The sequence below is a fragment of the Tursiops truncatus genome, chromosome 5 (assembly GCF_011762595.2).
Source record: "Tursiops truncatus isolate mTurTru1 chromosome 5, mTurTru1.mat.Y, whole genome shotgun sequence".
NCBI lineage: Eukaryota > Metazoa > Chordata > Mammalia > Artiodactyla > Delphinidae > Tursiops > Tursiops truncatus.
Genome location: NC_047038.1, coordinates 51916937 through 51942121, shown reverse-complemented (window position 1 = coordinate 51942121; position 25185 = coordinate 51916937). Strand labels below are relative to the sequence as shown.

The 25185-nt window shown below is 45.2% G+C and overlaps 1 protein-coding gene across 9 annotated transcripts in view; it reads left to right on the top strand.

Moving 5' to 3' along the window:
- Positions 1-25185, top strand: part of SEL1L3 (SEL1L family member 3) — a 97301-nt gene that overhangs the window by 54969 nt on the left and 17147 nt on the right. For 8 of the 9 annotated variants that reach the window (XR_012331956.1, XR_012331955.1, XR_012331954.1 and 5 more), the window contains 6 exons: positions 4445-4564; positions 6666-6806; positions 10480-10542; positions 13784-13960; positions 16337-16464; positions 17999-18082. Coding sequence is in view for 6 of the 9 variants with exons in the window: in XM_019928380.3 (XP_019783939.2) it covers positions 4445-4564; positions 6666-6806; positions 10480-10542; positions 13784-13960; positions 16337-16464; positions 17999-18082 (713 nt within the window). In the remaining 3 variants the exon portion in view is untranslated. Of the gene's footprint in view, positions 1-4444; positions 4565-6665; positions 6807-10479; positions 10543-13783; positions 13961-16336; positions 16465-17998; positions 18083-23828; positions 24440-25185 lie in introns of those variants that run through there. The other variant, XM_019928383.3, reaches the window with a different exon arrangement.

Sequence of the window (25185 nt, the reverse complement as noted above, 5' to 3'; positions counted from 1 at the left end):
GCAACCAGTGCTTTCAACTCTGCACCTCTTGCATTCAGCACCACCTTTGTATGAGGAGCACCCCGTTTGGGGAATCTTGGGTACTTGCTTCCCTGTCCCTCCATCATTACACCTGATATTCCTCCATTCTTACTTTAAAATCCCTAAAATGTTAAATTTCAACAAAGAAAACTTACACTCCCGCACTGGGAGCCAAACATTATAGCTGATTTTTTTTTTTTTTTTTTTTTTTTGCGGTACACGGGCCTCTCACTGCTGTGGTCTCTCCCATTGCTGAGCACAGGCTCCGGACGCGCAGGCTCAGCGGCCATGGCTCACGGGCCCAGCCGCTCCGCGGCATGTGGGATCCTCCCAGACCGGGGCACGAACCCGCGTCCCCTGCATCGGCAGGTGGACTCTCAACCACTGCGCCACCAGGGAAGCCCTATAGCTGATTTTAAACACCCTAAGAGGCAGGTTCCTCATGGTGGTGTCTACAGGCCCTGAAGGAAGGAGTGGTTTAAGTGTAGGCTCTGAAACTGCCCTGCTCCTGAGTTCCCAGGAACACTGGCTGGAGTGTTGTAGTTCACGACTTCAGAGAATGCAGGCGCTCCAGAAAATGGGGGGTTGCTGACAGCCTTTTCTCTCCACGTCCAAATTCCACCACATCCTTCGCCCTCCCTACTCCCTCCCTGCTCTGCGCTCCATCCTGCCTTTCCTGTGATTGATTGCAGACAGCTGATATGATGTGAACACTGCCCTTGCAGCCTATAGGCTGAGCGGAGAGAAAGGAAGTAAAGCGTATGAAGGGTCAGTGTCTGTAGGACAGTGTGATACCTTCTCTGACACTGGGTCCAGGGGCATCTGAGGACTGTAGAGTCTCTGGACATTGGACCTCCTCTAACCTGGTCAGCCGGTTTTAACCCTACCGTATAGGCTATGAACTGCTCATTCTAGAGACGTTGATTTTACAACACAGCAACAGAAACAATCCAGCTCCCCGGGAAGGCACAGAAGATTCCAGAACTGGTCAGTCTGGGACTCTGAGTCCCTGTCAGCTTCTCCCCAGCTCTGCCCCCCACCGTGGTCCCCACCGTCCCTTCTCCACACCAAAGCTTCTTCTGGGATTGGTCACTTTCCCATGAGACGCATCATTCCCTGGTCTCAAAATGTTTGATGATGAACAACCCAACACCGCTCCCTTTTAGGGGTTGTTCCTTCATCAGATGTCTTTGTAGATGGTTGGCTTTCATGGAAGGCCTGGGATGTGTGGCTCTGACATGCTGGATGCCACTCAGGGGACCCCAGAGCTGTGAAGACACAACCACCGGCCCAGGTGTGGCAGGCAGCTGTGGTGTGGCTCCAGGGCCAGTTGGCCTGGTTCAGGTCCCAGGTCTGCATTCACCGGGTATAAAATCTTGGATAATCCCACTCACTTGTCTGTCTCTGCACAGCTTTTTCACCTGTAAACACTGCCATGACTGTCTGCACCTCACATAGTTTATAGCATGTATAAATTAATCATATGATGTGTGTTGAGTGGACCTCAGCACACAATGTGGACGCTCTCATATGTTTCCAGCCCCAGCACTCCCTCCTCAAATCTGTCCCTTCCATCTTCAAAAGCACCGAATTCTCTTAGATAGATCTTCATCCCCCCAATGTAAGGCTTTGTGCTGTATAAAACTGCAAATACCAATAGGAGGGCTAACATTCTAAACTGCTATCAGCTCTTTACATGATAGAATGAACTAAAGACCTAAAAAATGACGAGTTACCATTCCTGAGGGCTTCCCATATGCCAGATGCTCTGCTAAGATCTTCACAAACAATCTCATTTAACTCTCATGCAACTCTATGAGGTCAGTACAAGTATTGTTCCCATTATACAGATGGGGCAACTGAGACTCAGGGAAGCCAAAGAACTTGCCCAAAGTCACACAGCAAATGAGTAGTGGAGCCTAGATTTGAACCTGGATGTTACTAACTCTTCACACTATAAAAAATAATGGCTAATAGGTGAAGTGCTTTTGATGTAGCAGATACCACTCTAAGCTTCATTTTTATGGATATAGAAACTAAGGCTCAAATAAATAAAGTCAGTGGCCCAAGGCCCACAGGTAGTTAGTGGTGAGTTAGAATTCATGTCCACTGGGTCTGATGTGAAAAGTTGTGCTCTTAATGGCCCTGCTCTACTGCAAAGCTCAATGGTGCCACCCAGGGAAGCAGGAAGGGGCTAGATCAGGAGACAGTGATATAAAAGACAAAAGATGGGCTTCCCTGGTGGCGCAGTGGTTGAGAGTCCGCCTGCCAATGCAGGGGACACGGGTTTGCGCCCCGGTCCGGGAAGATCCCACGTGCAGCGGAGTGGCTGGGCCCGTGAGCCATGGCCCCTGAGCCTGCGCATCCGGAGCCTGTGCTCTACAACGGGAGAGGCCACAGTAGTGAGAGGCCCGCGTACAGGGAAAAAACAAAAACAAAAACAAAAGAGCTCCTTCTTCAGAGTGATGCATGGTTGCCCAGGTCCCCTGCAGACATGGCCTTTGCCAAGACCCCTCTCACGACACTGTTAGATGGAGTTCATTATGTATAAGGGGAGACAATGAAACAGCCCCCCTCTGCTTCTCCCAGATGCATGAGTCATTCACAGGGTGGTTCAGCTAGGTGAGGACTATGGGCCCCAGAGCCAGCCAGTCTGGGTTGGATTCCAAAGTTTGAAGAACGTAGGTAAGTTACTTAACCTTTCTGGGCCTCAGTTTCCACATCTGTGAAATGGGGATATTGATGGTGACTGTCTTGTAAGGTTGCAAAGATTCAGTGAGTCATTCTGGGCCAAGCAATTGGTCACCGCACACAGTTCTTGCTGGTGATTATGATATTACCACGGCCAGAGAGTAGCAGAAATACCTAAGAGTATAAATCCTTGCAGGATAGAAACTCTGGCTTCATGTGTTCTGTGTTTCATTCAAGTCCCATGACAAAGTTAAGGAGGAAGGAACAAAATAAGGAAAAGAAGGAAATTAACCCCAAATCAAAACACCCAAACTCTCCAGGTGAACGAAAAACTTCTAGCTGAGAATTCTATTGTTCTAGCAGCCTGAGCTTCAGCCCAGGATTCCAGGGCCTTCCCGCTAGAGGGCGACATCATGGGGGAGCCCATCAGAGCCTGTCTTTGGAGTCAGACCAACCTGGCTTCCAGGGCTAGCTCTACAGTGTGACCTTGAGTTCATGGTCTCACCTTCTGAGCTTCAGTTTCTTTACAAATAATTTGAAGACACCGATATTTGGGCCACAGCCCTGCTGTGAGGATTAAGTGAGAAAAACATTTGTTAAACACCCCGCACATACTTGGTTTCAGTCAAAGGTGGTGGGCATCCTTATTCCAATTGTTGCTGTTTGCTGGGAGGCGTCTCAAGGTTAGACATCCAGCAGGAATTGATACCACTGGGTTCCTAGCTCTGTCCCCAAGCCTGCCCGCTATTGCCCCTGAGAGGGACCTTTGGCTCCACATGGGCTGGGTGACCCTTTCAGGAATGGGCTACAGGCTAGTACTTGTGAATCTAAGTCATTTTCTTCACTGACAAACAGAAAGGGTCAGAAGGGAAATCAGGCCTGGTTCCTTGTTCTCTAAGTCTTCTTCCCCAACTCATCCAGATCCATTTTTTTCACCGTCTGCTTGTGGCCTTGAAGCCCTTCCCAGGCGCTCCTGGTACCGTTAGATAGCGTTCATCATATAGAAGGGGAGACTGTCAAACAACAAGGCCAGTTTTTGGATAAACAGCCACAATTTAGACATAAAAATGAGTCTTATTTTCTTCAAAGGAGGCAGATACCTGGGAGGCTGTGTGCACATTCAAAGCGTTTTGTGGACTTTCCCTTGGGTTCCTCTTTAGAGCCTCTGGCACGTTCCTGTTCACATCCTCGGAGTTAATATACCCTCTTCTTTTCAGTGTAGATTTCATTTTGAAATAGCCGAAAGATATCGGAGGCTGAGCCTGCGAAATGAAAAGGGTTGAGTCATGCAGGATAATGACGCTTTCGAATAAAAAAATAATAAGGTTATACTTAGAAAATACTGATTTACTTTTTGGGATGCCGTGTACTCTGGCTCTGCAATCAGCAGCGCAGAGGTGGACTTCCGAACTAGCTTGAGCGATGGAAGAGGAAGTGGAATAAATTTTGTCCTCCCAAGGAAAACACTTTGATAGGAACAAAAATACCCATCTAGATATAGGACGTGTGATCCGTTCATTTAAAAAAGAATTTGATCTCAGGGCTCTGTGGACACACCTCATATTTCAATTAGTCATACAGTTTTTACTTGAGCAGTTGCTGCGTTAGGAATAATGTCATGTCTTTTGCATGCCCATACCATCTGGATATTTTCATTCTCCCTTCTTCTCCCCACCTTTCCTCCCTCCCTCCCTTCCTTCCCTCCTTCTTTTCTTCCTTCCTTCCCTTTTAGGCATACGTTGAGACAATTCGACTAAAAGATGATGAAATTCTCAAGGTACAAACCAAAGAAGACGGAGACATCTTCATGTGGCTGAAGCATGAAGCTACTCGAGGCAATGCGGCAGCTCAGGTAAAAATGCGTTCCACAGTTTTGGAAAGTCTCTTAGCCACGACAGACCAGGTTACACCACGATAATGAAGTATCCCAAACCTAGTGGCTTAACACAACACCAGTGTACTGTTGTTCTCTGTTGTTCTCACTACATGTCCAATGGGGGTGGCGTGGGCTCTGCTCTTATAGTCCCCTAGGAGCCCAAGCTAACAGAGGCTTCACCAAAACATGCTTCCAAAGCCATTGACTCAGGATGACGCCGCGACACATCACAGGCCGAGTCTTATCGCTTCTGCTCAGAAGGGGCACGCGTCATTTCTCACATTTCATCGGCCAAAGGAAGTCAGCTGGTCACTCTTGACCTGAGTGAGCCGGAAATGTACTCCAACCAGACCCAGAGGAGAGAGAGCCACAATATTTATGATCAGTTACCATCAGACATTTTAGTGCATCAGATAGAAAGAAAAAGAAGCATCTTGGAGTGCAGGAGAGATGAGGTGGGCATCGAGAAGAAGGCCACAAAATCAGCTAGGAGAATAATAGAAAATCTGTGTTGTGTGTAAGACCAAAAGGATCGACCTTGTCTCTTGAACATGTTTTGCCTTTTGGATAGACCTGTAAGAGGTACCAGAAAGGGCAGAGGGCTGGGAGGACCCCCCCCCCCTCCACCCCATCTACTTCTTGCCCTGATTTCACTATGAAGGAAAGTCCTTATGGGAGCCAGCTAAGGCTGATTGCACTGGAGGAAGGAAACCTCCTTCCCTAAGGATGGATTTAGCTTTTGCTTTGTGTTCCCAGTGAGCACAGTGTCAGGAAGAGCCTCTGCTCTGGGTCTGCTAAGCAGGCAGAAGACCAGAGATGGGAAAGAGAAAGAAAACCAAAGAACGCATTGACAAACAAACACTTCAGAGACCCTGTAGTAACGGGTCTCCCACCCCTCCTTAGAGGTCTTCCTAGCATCTCAGAAGATGCGCTCCTGGAAGTTGTGAGGTTTTCTTTTGGGGGGTGGAGGATGGAAGAGAAGGAGATGAGAGGAGAAGTAGAAAGAAGGAAAGAAAATCAAGGCCCCCAAGGGACCAGAATGATAACAGTGTTGCCTGTGGCTCTGTCTTGGGCTCTGTCCCACCCTGCAGTCTTTCTAGTCCAAGAAGGAATTCCAGTGCATAGTTCAGGAAATGCGGCTGCCAGATTTCATGGGTGCTCCAGAGCTTGCGTGAACATTCCTAACAAAGACCCTTCTTCCCTCCTTCATTCAGCAAATCTTTGTTGCGTTGCTTCTATGAGTTTCTGTTGAGTTCTGCTGGGTGGGAGCTGGGGGCACAAGGGCAGACAAATAACGTCTTGAGATCCCTACCCCCAAAGACCCCCAGCCTCGATTGAGTCTAATGGTGGAGCCAGCCATGTAGACAGATGCTGGGATAGTGCTGTAGGGAGATGCCCTGCTATGGATGTGCACAGGCCTCCATGCTGGTCACTGGGCCGAGAGGATGCACAGTACCTCCCAAGGAGAGGGCATTTCACGAGAGGAAACAGTGTGGTTGATCCATCAGCTCTGGCCTGGGCCCAATAGAGTCCTTCACAGACAAACACACACACACACACACACCACCCACATACACACACACACACCCCACACACATACACACACACACACACACACCACCCACATATACACGCACACACACACGTACACCCCACACACATATACACACACACAATACACACACACATCCCACCCACATAAACACACACACCCCACACACACATACATACACACCCCACACACCCCCACCGCCACCCCCCCACACACACCCCACCCCACCCCACCCACATACACACACACACACCACTCACGTACACCACACACACACACACCCCACACACACACACCCTGTCCACACACACACGCACAATTTCCAACTTGTGTTAATGACTTGTATTTACACCAGTTCATCTTCAGGGCTCTTGTCCCCAGGAGGAAGATAACATGTGTCTACTTAAATCTTGTTTCTCAATATAAAAACCTTTTAAACTAGGTTTGCCTTCCCCCCCTTTTAAAGTCTTGTTTGTTAAGCATAACACAGGAAAGTCATTATTCTAAATTGCTATTGTCTTGAAGCAACGGTTGGCCCAGATGCTGTTCTGGGGCCAGCAAGGCGTGGCCAAGAACCCGGAAGCGGCTGTTGAGTGGTACGCCAAGGGCGCCCTGGAGACTGAGGACCCTGCGTTAATATACGACTATGCCATCGTGTTATTTAAGGTAAGAATCACTCAATTTGTGCTGCAATTGCACAATTTCTATAGACTTCCCAAGTGGTTTCCTGTAGGCATGCAATCAGGGAGCCTGTAACTGAAGAACCTTAGGACATGCTTCTGTCCGTCTGGATGGAAAGGGGTATTTGCTGAAAAGGCAAAGTCACACGCAGTTCCCTGGTCTCGTTTTTAATCATTTGTCTTAGGTTTGACGCCTGGATTCTCTCTGCTTTTGCAAGAACTGGCATTCTGGAGGAGGCACCCATATTTTACAGATTGGTACACGGCCAGCAGCACCAAAGGTGCTGCAAGTTCTCTATCAGGCAGAGTTATCATTGAATTATAGCTAAGACCAAGTGCGTGTTTGGGCTGGATCCCAACAGTCCCGTTGATCGATACAAAGATCTTGGTTTTAAGCCAACAGGAGAGCAGTGGGACGGATGGGAAGAGCATTAGCCCAGGAGATAGAGGATGGAGTTCAAATCTCTCCTCTGCAACGATTAGCTGCCTCCTTGGACTTATCCGATCTCATGAGACACTGGTAATGACCACAGATGGAGTGAAATAACCTAAGGAAGGGGCTCCAAGAACTGTAAAATGCTTTACGGAATAATAATATTTCACATTGATTGATGCAGTGCTTATTACCTGATGTACATGTATTAACACATTCAATCCTCGAGACAACTTTGCGAGGTAGGTATCACGGTGTATTATGATAGCTGTTTATATGTGTGGTGACAGAGGCTCAGAAAGGGTTTGTAACTTGCCCAAGGTTGAACAACTGGTGTGTTTCAGACCTGGGACTGGGATGCTCTTCACCCCTGAATGCAGAGACATCAATTCACCCATCTTGGAAGAGCTGTTGACTCTAGTAAGGAAACCCTTGGTCCCTATGTCCAGACCCAAAGGAGGCAGCTGCCCACAAAGAGCGAGTGTCTTCAAACAAGGACGTGGATGCACGTGGCTGGGCTCATCTCCAGAACCACAGCTGTGGCCGCTCGCCGATTCACAGCGATGACTCTTGCTACCTTTCTGGCCCTGCAAGTCTTAAAACCTATTGGTTGTTACGGTTTCCAAGTTTAGAGCCCAGACTTTTTCTTTGTAGTCGTTAAATCAACATAGAAATGGTTTGACTCTTAGCTATATGCCAATGCATTCGTATATTTATATAATAAACACCCACTCTGGGCTGACAAAATACCAGACTCTGTGCTAGATGGAGGGACATATGGTTGCATGAACCTCATCCCTGACCTCAGGGGTCTCAGATACTCGTGGGCAAGACAGAAGACTGAGACAGGCACAGAGGAGAGGCACCAGTCCACCATAATTGGGGCTGGCCACTGCCCAAAGTACAGACAAGAAAAGGCACGACTCAGACATTACTTCTGCCCATCAGGAGCTTGAAATCTAGAGGGAAAGCGAAAGACATAAATAAATGATACGGGAGGTGACGGGATGTTTCTTCAGGGTCTGATTTCCCAAACCTTAAAGCTTTTTTGGTTTTCCTGCATTCTAAGTTATCTCTGAGTGGGAGGAAGGAAGCCCTTTATCTACATCTCAAGGCAGATTTTTACCTCTGGCCAAAGGTGTCTTTAAGTACTTTCAATGTAAAAAAACCCATACAAAAAAAATGAACTTTCCAAACATGAAGAACGGCACTGTGCTCTCGGCTTGTTGTCTCGTGTGGACATCCGGCTCATTGTATTCAAAGATGGCGCCACAATGACAGCTATAGCTTGTCCAAGACGGTCAGTTACATCCCATTTCACATCCACATGAGGCTGGAGCTTGGGCTTTCACTGCAGCATCTGTCCTCCATGGATTCATTCAGTGGATGAAGTTATCGAGCACTTGCTGTGCATCACGACTTTACACTTCTCTCACTTTACAACTTCCAGTACTACTCAGACTTGTGCATAGTATATAGTCTTTGTGCAAGAACTCACCCCACTTCTCATTATATAATTACACTGGAAAATCCCTGGCCTAGAACTCAGAGTATCTGAGTTCTGGTTGCAGATCTAACTGTGAGGTTTGGGGTAAGTCAACCCCTCTGGGCCCCAGTTTTACTCCTTGAAAACAAAGAAGTTGGAGAAAAACTTTGAGTGCAACCAGGTTCTGACATTTCGTCATCCTGGTCGTTCTGTTGCTTTCCCCGAGATCCAAAAAGCTTGTCTCATTGCTTCCATCCAGTTACTACAAACAGCCTTCATGTCCTTTTGTCTTTCCTCTCCCTCTCTAATTAAACGAAGTAATGGTGCACTTCTGAAAAATATTTTCATCTTCCACTTTGCTTCAGCTCATCGGTTTTATGAAATAGGTACGTTAAAATCGAGTAGAAACTCATTGTATGTAATTTAACCTTTATTTGGGTTCACAGTTTTATTTTGGGTCCTGGAAAACTACAAAGACAGATTCTGCAGCATGTTTTCTGTATCCTGTAAGGAGGTTACGGATCATTATACTTTCTCAGCATGGGAATTAAAATATATAGGAGAAAATACAGCATGGCAGTTATAAACTTGGACTCTGGAGCCTGGATTCAAATCCTGCCTCTACTCCTTGCTCACTGTGTGATTCTGGGCAAGTTTCTCTGGTGAGAATGATAGCAGCACCCCGGCTGGGGTTGGGAGGATTTGATATGGCAGGAGAGTTCTTGGCCCACGTTAATTAACACAGGAACATTTGCTAGCGCTCTCTTCATTTACTGTAGAGCTAAGAATTTAAATAGAGTTAATAGCTGTATTCATTGCAAAGCCCTCTAACATTATATCACATGTGACCCTGTCAAGCGCTGAGTCTGAGACCAGGAGGACTCCATGGGCTGTGTAGGTCAATAACAGACTCTAAGTGAGCTTGGAAGCATCAGGGTTTTCATCCGGCTCCTCTCACCTGCCATGTGCATGGTCAGGGCTATGTTGAGAGAGCCCTCAGGGACCCCCCCCCCTGCCCCCGCTCCACCCTCAGACCCACCATTTTCCCACGTGGTCCTGCAGACACACCCCAGCATGGTCCCACGGAGTTCTGCTCTTGTAACAAGGACTCCAAAGCCCCATCTCTCTCTCTCTGTGATGCACAAACCACCTCTGCTGGAAAAACTTGATTTTGCTGGAGGAAGCTTGTCAGTTTGGCAGCGTCTGAGGGAACAGATTCTAAGGGGTCCTGTCTCCCTCACCACTGGCTCTCGAGCTGTTTCTGAAGCCACAGTGCTTCACCTTGGGGACTCCCACGAGGACGCTGGAAGGTTGCAAATGACAGCCTAATAACTCTTGACTGTCCGACATAGACAAAGTGCTCTGTCTGCTCGCATATTAGGCAATCCCCAGAGAAACACAACCAGGATGACCAGACTCATTTAACCTTATTCATGGCTTCTCCCAACAGCACCTGCGGATTGACGGGAATGTGATTCACTGGACCACCAGTGGGGAATTTTTATGGATGCTAAGCTGGGAGGGTGAGGTTTATTGCCTCTCTTCTACACATATATGCAGAATAATGATGATGATGATGATGTAACAGCTCTGTATATAGAAATCTTCAAGATTAGATTTTTAACTGAGAAGGCTTGGCCTTTAGTATCTTCTATTGAACGCTGACAGATTGGTGTGATGGCTTCGCATGCAACTCTGCGTTTATTTTCTTCGTGATCATTGCTGTTTATCACTGTTTAGGGTCAAGGAGTAAAAAAGAACAGACGGCTTGCCTTAGAGCTGATGAAGAAAGCAGCTTCCAAGGTAACACTTGTGCCTATTGTCAGAGGGAAACATTTCCGCCACACACACCCATGCTCTTACAAGTCGAGGAGAGTGAATGGCCAGCCTTCTGAAGAAGGTAGAAATGCAGTGGGGAGGGAGGGGTCACTGACATTGCAGTGATTAGTCATTTTTGAGCTACAACATATACAGAAACCTGCACAATGAGGACGGCACAATTCGAAAGCTGAACTCACTTTCCAGTCGTAGAATTCAGACTGAGTTTGTTTGAAGGCTAAAATTATAATCAAGGGCTGCCCTAATAACAGGCAGCAGCAGGGGGGCTCTTTGAAATTGAATGGGTATAAATGCCATTGAATTAGGAAAACCTAAAGCCTGAATCCTCTAAGGTTAACCCTGTTGTGTCCAATGCTCATTGGCTTCTCTGTGCTTTAACAAAGGGGCTATTTATCAAGTTTATTGCCGAGTTTAGGAATCATTTTCCTTTTGTCACTATTTACTCTTCGAAGTTATCTTCAAGCCAACTAGTTTAAATATTGCACTACAGAATGGAGGTTATGATATCACCTGTGAGGGGGACACACACACGCACGCACACACACGCATGCACACACGCATGCATGCATGCACATCCACACGTGCACACTCACATGTGCTTGCATGCAGATTTGCAAATAAACGGATTGGTAGAAACCGTTGTAATTTTACAACCTTGTAATTTTACAACCTTGACAGGGCCCTTTATAGCCCTTCAGGTTCCTGAGTATGCCTCCCTCCCCGAGGCTGATAATATTTGCCCTATCAACAAAGACTCCTGAAGTAACCATGCCGATGTTTCTTCCTCAATTCCCTTTCTTTAGGGAGCTCAGAGTATCTTTTCTTCTGTAGAACAGGAAGTTGGAGCATGGAGTTAAGAATGCCAAGAGGCTTCTTCTCCACCTGTGTGGTTTCTAGAGGACACATGATCCAGGAGAAGGGAACCATTGAAGCGCACGCCAGCTCCTGACCCTGACACAGACTATAGGGCAGAAATAGAAAAGCAGCTTAATGGTGGTCATTGAGGGCACGGTCCCAGAGCATCCTAAAATGGGGAAGTAATGGGGCTTCCTGGCAGGTGTGAAATTTGCATCTCTTTAGCATGCTAGTGGTGAATTGTTGTCTAAGGTGCTGCATTCTGAATGTAGTTTTGGCAGAGCTGAGATGAATATTGGAGGAAATGCAGTTTTACGGCCTGGAGTACTCGCATTCTTAAAAGCGTTACATGATTCTCAGCCATTCATTCTGCAGGGAGTTACTAAGCCCTTCCTCTTTGTCAGGCACTGTGGTGAAGCAGAGAGTTTGATTTTTGGAATTAGCTAAAAGTCACTTGGATACAGCTGGAAATGTCCGGAATAAGGTGTGAGCATTAAGAAATAAAACAAGATTTCTGTGGGACTCCTGATCTGGGTCCAAATACAATGTCTAAAGGACATTCTGGGAATGTTTTGAGTGATGACAGGTACCTTTGAATAAACCTGTGTGTCTGGAGGTGAGCATTGCACAAGCCATTTTGATATGTATTCCATAAGCTTATCCCAAAGCTGGTTCTTGCCACTATACATGACGTGGTCTATTACTTCATGGAAATGCACTCATCCTGCAAATTCTCAGGAGGCTGCCTTGCATCTGGTACCGTGCAAAGCTCAAGAAGAATGCCTCTATAACTGATCCGTGGCACTGACACCATCCCAAGTGTTGACTGTCTTGAGGGTCTACGAATCTGAACCCTACTCTTTTTTTTTTTTTTTTGCGGTACGCGGGCCTCTCACTGTTGTGGCCTCTCCCGCTGCAGAGCACAGGCTCCGGACGCGCAGGCCCAGCGGCCATGGCTCACGGGCCCAGCCGCTCCACGGCATGTGGGATCCTCCGGGACCGGGGCATGAACCCGCATCCCCTGCATCGGCAGGCGGACTCCCAACCCCTGCGCCACCAGGGAAGCCCTGAACCCTACTCTTGATCCTCAGGGTGTAGGATTTGGATTCTGTTTTGTGTGTCATCAGCGTTCAAAGGATGGCTTTCATTCGTTTGTCAAGTATTTATTGAGCACTTACTCTACGCCAAGTACTAACATAGGTGCTTGGAATACAAAACAAAGATCCCTGCCCTCATGGAGCATCTGTTCTAATGGGCCTTGTCAGTTTCTTTCTCCTGGTCTTCCTGGCACCTGGAGTCCAACGTGAAAAGTAGGAGGTAGAGCATTTCAGGAGTCGTTGCAGACTGAAAAGGCTGCAGGCTGGTATCTTGGCATCCATTACTGAGGGATACCTGTCCTTCACTTCTGAAAGGGCAGGCAAAAGAGATTTGGTTCCACACTTGGACCCTAACTTAACCTGTCTCACAGATGCAAGGGCACTCACTGTGTGCTTCTCCAGTCCTTTTCTCCCCTGCTTGTCCATGGTCTTGTGGATCTGGTAGGAAAGGAGGAATGGGAGCACCGAATGCCCAGGTTTGCACACTTACACCCCTGCAGGGCTCCTGAGCCTTCAACAACCAGGCTGGAGCAGGTGGGAGCATCTGGGAAGAGCAGAGGCAGGCCCCTGAGAGCATGAATCAGCAAGAACAAGGAGGCCTAAGACTAGACTCACATGAACCAGGCCTTCTGTGGTACCGTCCCAATTTAGACACAGTTCTGAGACCACCCCCCTCCCCTCTGCCTCAGCCCCAACCAGACCCTACCTGTCGGAGCTGGGATGCCAAGCAGTCCCACAGCACCTGTGCTTTACAAGTAGGCCATTGCGGCTGCTTCCCACAGAGGGTTTGTTGGTGTTCAGGGCAGAGTAATCAAAAGATAGGCAGGCAGGTCACCTAGAAATCATCCCAGCCAGGGCGGGTTTCCGGCCTCCTGTCACAGTTGAGTGGTCATGAATTTCAAGGGCGTTGTTGATACTGCAGGACAGTAAGAGGCCTTCTGTAGACGAGGGCATTGCGTAAGAGCCCATAGGGGCTGCGAGATGATTTGGGGGCCAGCATCACTGCTGAGCTGGAAGGCAGAAAGCCCAGCAGCAGCCGGGTGAAATCCTCCTGGGAAGACGCTGAGGCAGCCTCATGTTTTCCAACACTTAGCTTTTCTTTAATGCCATCTGCCCCCAGAAAAGAGGCAGGAAAGGTTTTTCTCAGACTCAGGCAGAATGCTTTCATAACAGTTGATTCTCTCTGGGTTTGGGGTTTTTTTGTTTTTGTTTTAAAAAAAAAGGAATTCCTTTCTTGTTGTTCTAAAATCCAGGGATTGCATCAGGCAGTCAATGGCCTGGGATGGTATTACCACAAATTCAAGAAAAATTATGCCAAAGCGGCTAAGTACTGGTTAAAAGCAGAAGAAATGGGGAACCCAGATGCATCATACAATCTTGGAGTCCTGTACTTGGATGGCATTTTCCCAGGAGTTCCTGGAAGGAATCAAGTGAGTAAGACTTGAGACCAGCTGTGCAGCTGGTCAGTCACTTAGTCAGGAAGCAGGTGTACTGTATGCCCAGCCCAGACAAGGCCCCATGGGTGGTGCAGACACCACCCAAGATGCAGACCGTGATCTTGAGGAACTCAAGTGCCCAGTTAGGAAGACAAGATGGTGAAGAGCAAAGGCTGGCATTAGCCCAACGCCAAGTGTGTGCCAATTGCTGTGACCCAAACAGTTCTGGAAAGGGGAAATAGTGAAGGCCAAAGCAGTCAGGAAGGCTTCATGGAGGAGGAAGCCTAAGCTGGGGAGAGGAGAGGCAGATGATGCAAGGTGACCATGAGAGAGAGATGGTGCGGAGATTGATGACTGATCTTACTGGAAGCAAAGAAAGCTGGGTCCAAATAGGGTTGCCTGGTATGAGACCAGATTTAATAATAATGTAAATAACAGTAACAATCTTAAATGTTTGCCGAACACTTCCTCTAGGTCAGACACTCACAGACACTTTCTGTGTGCCATCCCATGTCATCCTAACTACCCTCTGGGATAGTTACTGTTATTACATCCATTTAACAGAGTAAGCAACCGAGGCTCTGAAAGGTTTCATAACTTAGAGTCATACACTTAAGTGGCGTCAAGACCTGGTCCCCATGTGAAATGGAAACCCCTTGTTATTAATAATAATATTGATGATGGTAATAATAATCTGAGTACCAGTACATTCAACAAATTAATTGAATGCCCACCCTATGCCAGGCACTCTTCCAGGCAGTGGGGATACAGCAGCAGACAAAACAGTCCCTGCTTTGGGGAAGTTTACATTGCAGTGGAGCAGAAAGATAATAAACAAACAAATATATAGTATGAGGGCAGGTGGGATAAGTGAGTGTTACAGGGAGAAATAAAGGAGGATAAGGAGGACCGAGAGACTAGAGATTGGGGGATGCTATTTTATAAGGGAGATCAGAGAAGGTCTCTCTGATAATGTGACAGTGTACAAACTCCTAAAGGAGTCTTGTGAATGTCTGGGAGAACATCCCAGAAAGAGGGAACAGCCAGGGCAAAAGCCCAGAGAAGAAAGCAGGTTTGGTGTGCTTGAGGAATAGCAGGGAGGCTGAACTGGCAGGACCAGAGAGCAAGGAAGGTGCGAGGAGGTGGAAAATCATGTCAAGGAGGCAGCTACGCTGAGCAAGATGGGACAGCTCTGAACAGGGCGGGGAGACGCTGTGTTTTAACAGGTTCCTCCTGGATCCTGGTGGAGACTGGGCTTGGAGGAGACAAGAGCAAGAGCAAGGGGGTTAATGCATTGAATCCAAGTGAGAAAGGATGGGCAGTATCAGAAGAGGCGCTGAGATGTGACTAGATTCTGGGTATATTTTGAAGGTCAAGGCATTAGGACTTGACGATGATTGGACGTGAGGTGTGAGGCAGGGAGAGGAGTCAGGATGACCCCTCAGTGTTTGGCATTTATTGAGATTGGAAGAAAAGGTAGCATTTAATGGGATGGGCAAGCTCTAGCATCAGAGTTGGGGGTCGGGCATCAGAAAAAAATTATTTTTGTGACGCGCCATGCCAAGCCTCGAACACACGTTATCTCATTTAATCCTCACACCATACTTTCATGCTAGCTACTGTCAGAAGCCACATTTTTCAGTTGCAGAAATTGAGTTATTCTCTTAGTTGGAGAGATTAACTAACATGCCCAAGGTCACGCAGCTAGTAAGGAGCAGAGCTGGGATTTGAACCCAGGCCTGTCTGACTCCAAAGCCCATACTTAAAAATGGCAGTTAACTGCCTGGGAAAAATAATAGTAATCAGTGGAATGTATACCCGTCTAAGTGTTTGTTTTCTTTTCTCCCTCCGCCTCTGTCTGACTCCTAGGAAGCTGTATATTTTATGCATTGCAAATGTCTTTTAGTCCTCCCACACATCTGCCAGAATGGACTTTTTATTGTCATATTCTAATTCTCACCTTCTACTGGAAATGATGTTTTTGTGTCTGAGTTTGAAAAAAGGTATTAAGCAAGGTTAGGGAAGCAAATGCCTGAAGTTTCACCTGATGCGACTTTTGATGCTGTCTTCTGTCTGGCTGGCAGGGGTTATGTGAGGAGCTGATAAGGTGATAATGATATTCGTAGTGTCTTGTTATCTTATTTATTGGGTAAACTTAACAGAATAGCTACAGTCAAGGTTATCATGTAGAGAGGCCAGCTTCTGTGATTGGCTGTCTTCCTGGAACTTGACTTGGTTTTCTTAAAGATGTTAGAAGTTATAAACCTGTGATGGTATCAGGCGTTAAGTGCCTCAGGACCTTAGTTCTGATGAAACCAGCCCAGGAGGACTTCTCACTAATGAGACTGACGTTTGCTCATCTCTTTACAGACGTTAGCTGGTGAATATTTCCATAAGGCTGCACAAGGCGGACACATAGAAGGAACCTTGTGGTGTTCTCTCTACTATATCACAGGCAACCTGGAGACATTCCCTCGAGATCCCGAGAAGGCTGTTGTGTAAGAACCTGCCAGATATTGCGTATGAAGGGAAAGCCATATATTCAATACTATATTCACCATGCCTGAGAAAATAGAGTTTTCTTTTATTCTTTTTTTCCACATTAAAAAATTTTTTTTTTTTTATTTTAGGCTGCGCTGTGTTTTCATTGCTGCGCACGGGCTTTCTCTATTTGCGGCAAGCGGGGGCTACTCTTCGTTGCGGTGCGCGGGCTTCTCATTGCGGTGGCTTCTCTTGTTGCAGAGCACGGGCTCTAGGTGTGCGGGCTTTAGTAGTTGTGGCACGTGGGCTCAGTAGTTGTGGCATGCGGGCTCAGTAGTTGCAGCATGCAGGCCCTAGAGCGGGTGAGCTTCAGTAGTTGTGGCACGTGGGCTCAGCAGTTGTGGCACACGGGCTTAGTTGCTCTGCGGCATGTGGGATCTTCCTTGACCAGCTCTCGAACCTGTGTCCCCTGCATTGGCAGGCGGATTCTTAACCACTGCGCCAGCAGGGAAGCCCTTTCTTGCATTTTAAAAAATTCATCTTTATTTTTATCAGTTACACATGCACATAAAAAGCCAAGTCGTTTGAAAAGACAAAAATTAAAAACAAAAATTTAATTAAAAAAGGTAATAATTTGACAAGAAAAAACAGGAAATCTCTGCCTCCCTTCCACATACTCCATTTCCTGCTCCCTGGAATAAATCACTTTTCATCTTTTAATTATTTCTTTTTTATTTGCCTCTATGTCTAAATAACATGCTTTAACCACTATTTCTTGTTATACCCTTTATAGGCATTGTCTAATGATGTCTCACTGGGAAAGATAAAGAGATATAGTTTTTTCACTCTGCCACCTATTGCTACCCTGCATGCTCATGCTTCCTGCCCTCTCCCATCTTCCCCATAAATATATCACTGGTTTGGTTGGATTGGTATCAGTGTTTACATTATTATGACAATTTAACACTATTCATAGCTGAGCCATGTAGTATACTATGACTACTCTTTCTTTCTTGCATAACTTTTTGTTTTCTATGGAATAATAATTATTTTTTATTGTTATTTATCTGCTTAGCTCTCTCTGTGTATTTATCATTTCTATGTACTCGATCTCCACATTCTCCTTCCATGTCTAAATCTCCTCTCGGTATGTCTACACCCATCAGGTACTCTATTGATTTAATCTTTTTGGCAATGTCTCTCTTTGGAGTCTTTGTTTAGGAAGAGCTGTCCTTCTGAAATCAACTTGCTAGAACTCTTAATAAAGATTATCTTTTTCCATGTTAGTAGACATTTTTCATTAGGTACTTTTCACATCTTTTTTTCCCCAAAATGACAACTCCTAAGCATTCATTAGAAACGGCACTGAATGCAAGGCTCTCAAAATGTATCTTTCTTTATCTTCTTAACATTCAGTTCTGGCTTGTTGCTCCATAAAAATTCTAAGAAGCAAAATATTCCCCAAGTGGGATTTATTGAAATCATACGAAGTCAAAAGCAATTATTTAATTTGCCATAGTTTGGATATGTTCTCTTCTGTTTCCTTTTCAGATGGACAAAGCATGTAGCCGAGAAAAATGGCTACTTGGGCCACGTCATTCGCAAAGGCCTCAACGCCTACCTGGAGGGCTCGTGGTAAGTTAGATTGAACTTTCTCAGTCCTTACCTTTCAATCTGTCAGTGTAGTCTTATGAGATGGAGTCTTAAAATGAAACCGAAAAAGCAATTTGCAGGGAAATCACAGCCTCCCGGTAATGATATTCAGAGTATCACCGATTGATTGGCTGTTGATTAGAAAACACAGCATTTCCATGTTTAATTATACACAAAAATTAGTCCTCTAGAGGGAGCATCCGTATTCATCAAATTGAGAGACACATGGATACGTTGACTTCTCTTCCCTTCAAGCTTGCTCTTCTTGCTTTCAGAGTCTGGAGACAGCACAGGGGATCCTAGCTGACCCTCTGCCTCTCACTGGCAGGCCACAGAAAGTCCAGGATTTCCACCTTGTTTGTGGGAAGGAGCGAAAGCAGTGTGTTTAGGGCTCAGGCTACATCTTCCGGTAGATATTTTATCGCATCTTCCCTAGGATTTCTGGAAGTCACTCACCAGACCTCCAGTGTCACAGCCAAACAGACTCACTCTTTCTAAGCTTCTTCTGATGGAGTTAGCAAATTTCATCCTGTGCTGAATGGGATGAGACCCTGCACATGAGGACTTGTAAATGCCCCCTATTTGCAGTTACTTGATTTTACAAATAAGCGCACACTTCTCCAAGTTCTACCTGAGTCCGTCTTTCTGTTTTCTTCTGTAAGCCCTCGAATTCTGTCTTACTTTTCCTTGGGCCATATTTTCTTGGCTCGTTTATTGCCTAAATGATCTGGGTATTTCCATAATAACTAAAAAGGATATGCAAATCAGCACATATCCCATCGGTCCACTGCTTCAAAGACATTAGAGCACACCTATCACTGATCCTACTCGGATCCGAACCTCAATCAAAAATTAAAATATAAGTCCAAGAGAGTGCCATTTTCTTCTCTGGTCCATGGGTGCCCACGTAACTAGCAGATAGCACCTCAGTGAATGAGAATCTCAAATTAGGAAATTCAGGGAAAATGAGCCCAGGGAAAACAGCACTGAATAACAATGTTTATTATTATCATCTTTTAAAAGTTTATCATCTGTGGCCTTACTTTGCATAATCAGAAAGAAATTTTTTTTTAACATCTTTATTGGAGTATAATTGCTTTACAATGGTATGTTAGTTTCAGCTTCACAACAAAATGAATCACTTATATATATACATATATTCCCATATCTCTTCCCGCTTGCGTCTCCCTCCCTCCCACCCTCCCTATCCCACCCCTCCAGACGGTCACAAAGCACCGAGCTGATCTCCCTGTGCTATGCGGCTGCTTCCCACTAGCTATCTACCTTACGTTTGTTAGTGTGTATATGTCCCTGACTCTCTCTCGCCCTGTCACAGCTCACCCTTCCCCCTCCCCATATCCTCAAGTCCGTTCTCCAGTAGGTCTGTGTCTTTATTCCTGTCTTACCCCTAGGTTCTTCATGACATTTTTTTTTCTTCTTAAATTCCATATATATGTGTTAGCATACAGTATTTGTCTTTTTCTTTCTGACTTACTTCACTCTGTATGACAGACTCTAGGTCTATCCACCTCATTACAAATAGCTCAATTTCGTTTCTTTTTATGGCTGAGTAATATTCCATTGTATATATGTGCCACATCTTCTTTATCCATTCATCCGATGATGGGCACTTAGGTTGTTTCCATCTCCGTGCTATTGTAAATAGAGCTGCAATGAACATTTTGGTACATGACTCTTTTTGAATTTTGGTTTTCTCAGGGTATATGCCCAGTAGTGGGATTGCTGGGTCATATGGTAGTTCTATTTTTTAATGAAATGATCATTTTCCAATTGATACACCTTACAGTTTGTGGGCTGTTTTATTTGTTTCCCAAGTAAGCTTCAGTTCATGAAATTTGAACGTTTCCCAAATTTGACTTTTGCCCATTTCTACTTCTCATCCTCCAAATTTCCCACCCTTTACTCCCCACAACTTCTTAGGGGAAACTAAGCATTCAGATATCAAAATGTTTATATGTGGGGTTTTCCCAAAGGGAGAGCATATCTGTAAACACCCCCCAACACACACACACACACACACACACACACACACACACACACACACACCCCAAGATGTCTGACACTTTCCCACAAAGAGAGTATCTGCTAATAGCTTATCCTTCTTGCCGACTTTTGAATTTAAAATCACAAAGCACTTCAGGGAGTGCATTTAAAAATTTGCTGTGAAAGTCAAGCGGAATTAAGATTTCATGGCCTGCTGTCTTTCTTAGAACATTCAGCCACATCACATGATTGATTTGGAGGGAGGGGGAGCTAAGGATTATACGTGGTCTACACTGTTGGTGAGTTTGGGTTGAGTTCAGCAGATTTTAGTGGGTATATTTAAAGGCAGGGTGCCTTGCCGTAGCTGCAGGGGATGCCACAAGTAGGGCTGGGGAAGCCTGCTGCCTCATCTCTTCCTGGTACTAAACTACCTGCAGTTTCTCAGATGCCTCATATTCTCTCTGACCTCTGGGCCTTTGCACTTGCTGTTCCCTCTGCCCAGAAATCCTGCTTAACTCCTTACTCCCTTTTGTCCTTGGATGGGTCATGATGGCTGTTTCCTTGTGGATTGCCCTGTGATGTGTATCCCAGTGCCCAGCGCTTAATGGCAACTGGAAAGTACTCAAAAACTACTGAGAGAATGAATTAAGGCAAATAAACAGAACAACTGTAACTCCAGAGCCATGAGCAGTATATAAAGAGCATCGGGGATTTGGAGGAAGGAAAGATGCTACCTGGTTTGGGGGACTTAGGTCAGCCTTTATAACGGAGGTAACAGATGATATGGCCTTGGGGGATGGGTGGAATTTCCACTTAGTCATGCAGAGAACAACACTTCTAGTGAAGGGAATCACAGGAACAAAAACAAAGAAATAGGAAAATTCAGGGTATGTCTAGAAATTTTTAAGCCACCAGTTTACCTTGAGGGTAAAATTTGTAAAAGGGAGTGCGATATGACAAGACCAAAGAGGTGCTGCATTATGGGACTTTAAATAGCAGGTAATATACTTTTTACTCAGCTTCTGGAGCAGTGGGGAGCCCTTGATGGCTTTGGGAGAGGGTAGTGACATGACAGAGCTGGGTTCCGAGATTCCTAACCAAACCTCTGTGAATGATGGTGAAGAGAAGGGAGAACATGAAAGGGGGAGCTAGTTCAGAATCCAGGTTAAAGGAGCTGAGCTTTTGAGCTGGAGCTGTGACCTGAGCCAGGTAAGTTGTTTTCCCTTCTTTTATCACACGGTAATTGATACATACCAAATAGTAGGTGATATGTATGTAAGTTCCAGAGCATAAACGAACAATAAAATGAACACCTATAGCCCTACCACCCTATTTAAGAAAATGAACTGTCGAAGCCCCCTGCATGTTCCTCCCATATTAAACCCACCTGTGGCGCCAATATCCAGAACTAACCATTGTCCTGAATCTTATGGTTGCTCCGCCCCTTGCTTTCTTTATAGTTTTGCTATATATGGATATAGCAAATCTAAGCAATAGATTATAGCAATCTAAGCAATAGATTGGACTTGTTTCTGAGCTTCATATCATTAGAATCCTATTACATATAATTCTTCACTGCTTTTCTTTGTTATTGTTTACTTCACCTGATGTTTCTGAGATTCATATCTTTTGATACATGTACCTGTAGGTCATTCCTTTTCACTGCTGTCATATACCACAATTTATTTACCAATTCTCATAATAACTTGCATTTGGGTTGTTTCCCATCTTTTTTTAAGGACAGTGTGGCCGTGAACATTTTTTATGCATATCCTGCCACAAATAGGAAAAGTTTCTCTAAAATATGAACTTAGGAGTGGGGTCACAGGCTAACCATATGTTCAACTTTACAAGATAATGCCAACTGTTTTCCAAAATATTTGACCAATGTATGGTCCTATCAACCGCATATAAATATCTGTTTTTTCATATCCTTGCCAATTTTGATGCTGATGCTAAGTATTGTTAAAGATATGTCTTAATCTGGACTTGAGACCATTTTCTATCAACAGGAAGAAACACTTAGTATCCATTATAGTGGGACTATCTTTGTCAAAATATATTTGAGAAAAAGTGCTTTTCTCTCTCCTTCTCTCGGGGCCTCCAGATGCCTCAGGGGTTAAATTGGAAATATATGAGCGTTGGCTTCCCCACACCACAACGTGGAATTTTTTGGGTCCCATCTATTTTGTTATAATAGAACTAAGTCATCCATCAATGTCCCAAGTCCATCCCCTTTTTTCATTTTCTGTGAGTGAATTTATTCTGGACGTTATTTTCAAATTACATGTGTCAGTTTGATGAGCTTGTGTTTTTCTGTGTTGTTCCAAGATTTATGTGGGATAGTTTGAAAGAGGAGTGTGAATGAAAAAAAAAGGGCATTTTGCTGTTTAGGCAAAATACCGAAGATAATGTTATCATGCCCGAGGCTATCCTCGGACACCAGGAGAAGTCCGATAAGGAGAGGTCGCCTGTCGTGTTTCATTTCTCTCTGTCTTACCCCTCTTTGTGTTTCATCTGTGAGCTAAGTGTTTTACTGTCCTTGGTCTTAAATATACCCCGAATACTTAATTAACCCAGGAGGTTAGCCAGATTCTAGTAAGCTTGAGGCAAGACAAGCAGGCATGCAAGATTCCACTTGAAAGAGATTCATCTTTTTGCCTTAGAGCAGGGTCCTAAATTCCACTGAGACCCCAGGATTCTTTTTTTATCCTTCCAGTTTGGGCTGCTTTAGACATTGGCAGAAAAGAACCCAGAGAAAACAATAGAATTGTTTGAGAAACTGCTCAGAGTTACTCAAATTCACAATTCACAGAAAGCAGCCAAAGGATTGATTATTAAGAAGTATCGTTATAAAAGTTCTATAAATGGATGTGCCGAGTCTGAAGTGGGAGGGTAGCAAGTGTGCCCCTACACACATCCTTTACTCTAAATCCCCTCCTCTCTGCATCCCTGCCCAGCCCCCCACCCCCCATCAGAATGACTGACTGGGGACTATTTCACTTCAGTGCATCGGAAATAAAGCTGACCTCTGGTAGCTTCCTAAACCTTGAGGAAATTCACAGAAGCACAGTACAGTTTTGTGGCTTTGGTCTTCCTGCACAGAGCCCATACTGAGCAAATGTTTATTCCATGAATATAAGGATAGAAATATCTGTAATTAATATTTTCAGGCAGACTCAGTTGAGACACAAGTAAGAGCAAAGTGCTAGGAGGCTAAGTGCAGATAGGGTTTCTGCAGAAGTGTCATGTCTCCGAAGTCTTAAGGTGAGAAAGTCTGTTCTTCAGTGTTCTGACCCTTGCCTAGAGTTCACACTTAAATATATGAAAACAGATGGTGGTGGTTTTGGAATCTATGGCCTCTGCTGATGGCTTCTGCAAGATGGAAGACAGAGGTGGATTTCTGTTCAGTGTTTCTATTGACATCAGTATTTTTAGACATCTCTTTGGTGATTTCAGTGCTTCCTCAAAGGAAATACTTGAGAATTCTGTGAGATTTCCTCCCGGCTTATACAATAACTGGTCAATTGAAGTCTTCCTATAAAATGTGTTCCTCCCTTCTCTCCCCCATCTTCCAAGTAACTTTAGGGGCAAGGTATTGTCTTTATAAAATTTATCCTAGTGACTGTTCTTACAGGAAGTGTCAACCTTGTGTCCTCCACTCCAAAATTCTAACAGTCTGCCCAACTGCTATCTAAGAAAACCTCATTTTATTACATTGCAGTTATATGAACCCCATTTCATCCAGTTATGGCAACAGAGAGAGCCGACCTGACATCTGACCTTGGGCCGGCAAGTCTACACCACCTCCTTCCCTCATCCATCCAGTGGGGGAAACTGAGGCACTGGGGCAAACCTGAGTGTTTGAGATTATAAGACCTTTGGAACGGGACCTAATTGTAGAATGATGGAGTCTTTCTGCCGAACTTCCCTCAAATTTAGTTCCCCCATTTGGGGTCTGCTCCGAGGTTTCTTGTCACCAAACGCGATACTTGCAAGCTATGTCAGAAAATGTCTGGGGGTCTTTTGTGTTGTTGCCGTTGCAGTTGTGGTTCTCTGATGTGACTTGTCCTCGCAGGGGAAGCTGCTTAGCCAGCCTTGTCTCTTTAGCATGAGTCATGCCTAATTGGTCGGCTGCCTTGGGTATCTCGGAGGCCAGGAAACAGCGCACTCAGCAGCCACATGGCCGTGACCTGCAGTATGTCTGATTGAAGGTCTGCCTGTCCTGATTTGACCCCCCAGTCACCTCCCTCTGTCCCCACGGGATGGCCTGCCAGGAGATGCTTTAGCCTTGTAGAAAAGATGACGTTTGGCTCCGCTTACGTATTCCCCCAACCCAACCTCCCCCCCGCTTTCTTAAACCATCTCCTAAATGGAGCTAACATTAAGAAATAGCGCTTAATATTAGCTACAGAAAATGAAAATAAGCTTTAGAAACAACAATGTATGGTTAAAATGGAGGAAATCAGAGAAGTAAAAAGAAAATAAAAATCACTTGCCTTCTCACCACCTAGAGATAAGTACCGTTAGCATTTTGGTAGCTTCTTTTTTTCCTGCATATATGTATTCGCGTGTGTGTGTACATGTGTGGATTCAGTTTTATTTTTGTTTTACAAAAATGAAATTGCACTGTTTTTTATCCAGTTTTTTTTTGTTGTTTTTTTTTACACAGTGGAAACTTTGGCATAGACATTTTTCTACGTCTTTGAATACTTCTCTTCAACATCATTTTTAAGGGCCTCGTCTGAAAGTGGCTGAGCCATGGGTTAATTGAACTAGTCACTGATTTTCAGATATTTGTTTCTTTTTTTCCCCCCAATTCATAGAAACAGCTCTGCCATGACCTCTGTTGCCACAGAATCTTTGCACATGTTTCTGATTCTTTCTTAGAATAAACCCTCATGAGGCAGAACTGTTGGGCCAGGTGGTATGTACATTCGTAAGAGTCCTCACCTCTAACTATCCCATTAATTGGCTTCCCACTAACAGTGGTTGTAGGAATAGGTCCATTTTTCCCCAAGCTCTTGCTGTTATCTGTATTATGAATCAGGTGCCAGTCTCAACAAATGAAAAGTGGTCTC